The 4,928-nt window shown below is 35.3% G+C and overlaps 1 protein-coding gene across 1 annotated transcript; it reads right to left on the reverse strand.

The window, feature by feature from the left end:
* Positions 1-3,453: 3,453 nt before the first annotated feature.
* Positions 3,454-3,855, reverse strand: LOC113305424 (protein phosphatase 1 regulatory subunit INH3-like). Its single transcript, XM_026554463.1, has one exon. The coding sequence runs from the start codon at positions 3,853-3,855 to the stop codon at positions 3,454-3,456; it is 402 nt and encodes a 133-aa protein (XP_026410248.1).
* Between the last annotated feature and the right edge of the window lie 1,073 nt (positions 3,856-4,928).

Raw genomic sequence — 4,928 nt, forward strand, 5'->3', positions numbered from 1 at the left:
AAATTCAGAATTTTGATTTTTCTGACCTAATTTTACATTCAAACATGAAATTGAAGTACTAGAGTGAGTTTAAGTAGGCCCTTACTTTCTTAATCGCACCATTTCTCCTTTTTCAGCGGCTACGATTTCTTCTTCTTCAACCGTTTTTTTCTTCTCTTTTTGTTGAACTAATTTTGCAAATCCAAGGTTGTATTCATTGGGTTTTCTATTAGCGTCTTTCGTACGAGTTCCCTTCCGCCGTGGTGGTTCCATTTTTGAAGATTAATCGGAACTTTTGAATCGACGAGTTTCGGTGGTGGGGGATGGAGGAGCCGGTAAGGTAGAGGTGGAGGAGAAGAAGAGGAGAAGATGAAGATGAAATGAAAATGATAACGGATTAGGGTAATAAGAATTATAAAGGGTAAGGGTAGTATTGTAACTACACCCATTAGGACTCCCCTTAGCCCTTAAAAAGAGTCCACTTAAAACTGGGTATACCCCGATTAATCTGGGTATACCCCAATCAAGCCAGGTTTTAAAACAAACAAAAAAAAGGGATTCCAGTTAAAAGACTATAAATGGAAGTTCTCTTGGTTCACCTTTGAAAAAAAATTTAGTTCAGTTAAAAGATTATACCCAAGTATCAGCTCAAATGATTTCATTCTATTCCCAATTGATTCAGATTCAAAAATGGGAAGATTTTCAGTTGACAGATTTCTTATGTACTATAACAAGACGGTGTCTGTAAGTTTACACTCAGGTTTCAACTATTCCATGTATGTAAATGTGAACTGACAGAAACAAAAACAAAAATATAAATGAACCCAGTTGTGTTTTCTAGCTTGGGCTTAGCAGAGTAAACTATACATATATTACGGCCTTCAAGAAAAGCTTGCTCTTTAAAATGAGATACAGTATGGAAGCCTCACCACGACTTCCCCGTGCAGGTGCAACAACAGCGGAAACCCTATAGTGAAGAAAGTGGAATGATGCTATCTGCCAGCAACAACAACGTAATTCAAATAAGACAGAATATTGAAATGATGCAACAAGTATGAAGCTCAATAGATTCCTCAACATTCACTGAAAAAGCATTCATTTGCAAAGATAAATCAAAAGAATACAATTTGTCTACTTCTACAAACAACAGATGCAGTTCGAGAATTTGTGCCATGCAACATAGTAGACCAAATGCACCTGTAGTTCTAAAAGTGAGCCGACTAAACAACCTAGTTTTTACATCATATACTTGCTGTGACAATGCATCCTTAGGCCTTAACAGCGTTTCTCTATTCATTCTTCTTAAAATGCAGAAAGAATTTCCAAAACTGTTACCAAAAAGTCCCAGGAGTACGAGTATACGAAATGAAAACAACAGACAGGCCTGTGCCTGGGATCAATCTCTAAATTTTCATGTACCTAATATTTTAGGACACAAGACAGTTCAGCAGGTTAAGTGGAAGTCATGTCATGTTAGCATGCTATGTGTAATTTCGTAACTATTATTTGATTGTCCTAACTGGGCCAGACAAAGCTAATTTTCTCTTCAGGAAAGAACCTCATTGAGGAGACCATCCACACAAAGCAACCCATTTGAAAGTTTAAATCTCAAGTACTTCAGCTACCAGGAGTAGTTCACATCATTATCCCAGAACCGCGGTGAAACAGCATTTAGTACAGGTAAGACTTAAGACCATAAAAATCTGGTCCAACTTACAGATTACTTAGACCAGGGATCACTCAAAGAAACAAACTAGAAAACTAAAGCAGAAAAGAATTGGTAATAAAAATATAAAACATAACCGATCTTTTCTCTTCACAGGATTCAACCCATAGCCTAGCTACTTGACCAGGACCTCAACTTTAAGAAATCAGAAAATGACATCCCAACAACAGACAAAATTGCATTAAACTTCAAGATAAAAGTAAAGGTGCGTACGCAAATCTAAAATGCAACTGACCAAACACGAGTAATTTGAACTATGACAAAGTTGATCTAGAGATATCTTGCTCATACAAAGTTACATAAATCAAAAATCATATGCTCTAGCTCCCTAGGAGTTTGCAACCAATCTCAAAGAAAATACGCAATAGTTGGTGCAATATTCTTCTTCATTATGACAAAACCTAGCACAAGAGGGTATAGCAACCGCAACTGAAACAGATTTAAGAAAAGACCAACATGCCTCACAGAATGTTCTGCAACTAAGCATGACAACATAACTACCATCCACTGGTTCACTCTAAACGTCACCCTAGATATGTCAAGGACAAAAAGAGAAAGCCAGCTTAATTCAAATTCATTCACCAAATCTTTCAAAACTGTTGCATAAATGATAGACTCGTACACAATGCAAATAATAATTCTTTCACGAATGACTTCTAGACATGGAACATATCATCAGAATTTCAACAAAAATGAACAGACTGTAACCAAAATCAATGAACCACAAAGAACCTACTGAAAGTTCAACACACAGATCCTACTGATAAACTACTGCAATCAAATCCCAATGCAAAGTCAAGGTAAAACTTTCTAGATATCCTGGCCACTATAAACTACATTCAGTTTTTCGACTTCTGGGAGCAAAAAAGTCGGAAGTTAGTTTGAATACACAGTTTCAAAATGACTTGTAGAAACAAAAAAGTTAACTTTTTGTGAAGCAAAATGTTTTTGCTTCTGACTTCTGCATCTGGTATCAAACACCTAATTAGCATTTTATCTACACAAGTTACTAGAACTCAAAATCTAGAAGGATTTAAGCTCTACATCAATCTCTGAAATCAACAATTCGATGACATGACCACTTTCATACATATTCGCAATCCCTGATTAATTTTAACATTTTGAGTACAAAGTAACTAGAACAAATATGCAACGAAACTGTGTACACGAACCTGGTGACTATCCCCACCTTTAGACCTACATGCATCAATAATTCAATACGTAACACTTTATGTTCCAATTAACCAATTGAAGAAAAGGGAGACCTTCTAATCACCTAAACCATGTAGGTTTCAAACAAACCGACTTCTCGGTTTCATTAAACTAATGTTCAAGTTGATAACGAAGGATTATTTTTCTTTACTTAAAAATTCAAGACAACTGAAACACCCTCTCTCCAGATTATGAATACTCATGGCATTTATCTAATCAATTACTATTTTGACATAGAAAGTGTTCTCAGGTCCTTTAGATTCTCGAGCACGAAATCCTATTTTTAATATATTGCATCCATGAGAAAACTAATAAATTTCATATCCAAAACCTAATATACTAGTACTGCGAAATTTTCACCTATTCAGACTTCATAAATTAAGAACAATGTAAATATATATTCAACACAAAATTGAGATATTCTGTGCTATAAAAAACAGAAATTTAATCCCCAGAAGAAAAAGACCTCAATTTGTTTTTACACTTACAGGAATACAAAGACCTATAGTCCGACTGCAAAATCAAAGAGAACCCCATCATTCATTCTCTTTAGAACAGCAACTATCTCCATCTTTATCTTTATCATTGGAAGGATGATCATGTTTATGATCATGCCCATGCCCATGCCCATGCCCATTATCTTCCTCATCACTATCATCTTCATCAAATGATTTCTGTTTATGAAAAATACAACATTTCTTCGAACTCTTTCTCTGTAAAAATTCATTATCAACAGTTCCTTCTTTCCATGTTACTTTCTTTGAAGGTGGGCGTAATCTCAAAACTAGGGTTTGTTCTTGTCGTGGCTGAGATGAAGAAGAAGATGATGATGTTGAAGATGGAGTAGGAACAGGATCTGCTAGCGTTAGAGTTAGGGTTCGAGTTCCTGATGCTGCTGATGACGATGAACCTATTCTGCCCCTCATCGGTCTAGCCATCTCTTTCTCTCTCGTTTTTTCAAGTTTTTCCTTCCCCTTTTTCTTCTCTGATTGCAATTTAACGCCGGTTTGCTGACGGTAACGGTACTCGCTGTTAACTTTCCCGTTTTATGCTGATTTATTCATCCTCAAGTGACTCGTCCATGTTGTTAAGCTGTGAAGCACCGACATGTCATTGGATGTCTGTACTTCATTTTACTAGTTGGATAATTTACTGTGTCACGGAAATTAGTATAAGTATAATAGTTAACTTTTTTATAAGTGGGCTAACCTAACGACACAGAATTGAATTTTTTTCGTGCAAAAATCGATTGTTTTTCATGTATTTGAGCGATTAATGTATTTGATATAGTATAAGCTATGATCTCTATTGAAGATTGGATACAAAAAAAAATTTCTTATTGGTTTTGTATCTTCATGATTTACTTCGTGCCCAAACTTGATTGGCGGGGGTCCGTCGAAATCTAGTTTATCTTTTGATAGACTTTTTATTTCTAGTCACATTTAGATCGACAAGGTATCATTTGGTGGTAAACTTTAGTATCTGAATCAAGTACTTCAGTATATGAAAGTTATTTAATTAATATATCTAAAGGACGCACAATTGGGGATAGTTAAACTAATCGGGGGATATGAATTACTATCCCCATCCATTAGTGTCTGCTAAGGAGTAATTTTTGGGGGTGGAAATACTAAAATACTCTTTGTTTAATTAAAAAACATTATGAAAACACTATAATTCCCTTGCCTCAAGATAAAAATCTAAAACTAAAAAATCAACAACCAAAACATATCCCCCTATCCATTTATTTGTTCCGGCACTGCACTCCTAGTTAGGGTTTTGAAAAGAAAAAAAAATCTTCATCGTTCTTCATCGTTAACACCATCGATTAATCGTCGATTCAAAAAAAAAATCGTCAATTACCCTACCTGAATCTATAACCATGCCTACACGAAAGAAATTCAATCCATAATCAAAGTCAAAATCGATTGCTCAACAAAAACAAGAAAAAAGGCTTGTTTTGATTGCTCTTAAGCAAGAAGAAGAAGATGATTCGCCTATCTACTTCTCG

The sequence above is a fragment of the Papaver somniferum genome, chromosome 8 (assembly GCF_003573695.1).
Source record: "Papaver somniferum cultivar HN1 chromosome 8, ASM357369v1, whole genome shotgun sequence".
Lineage (NCBI taxonomy): Eukaryota > Viridiplantae > Streptophyta > Magnoliopsida > Ranunculales > Papaveraceae > Papaver > Papaver somniferum.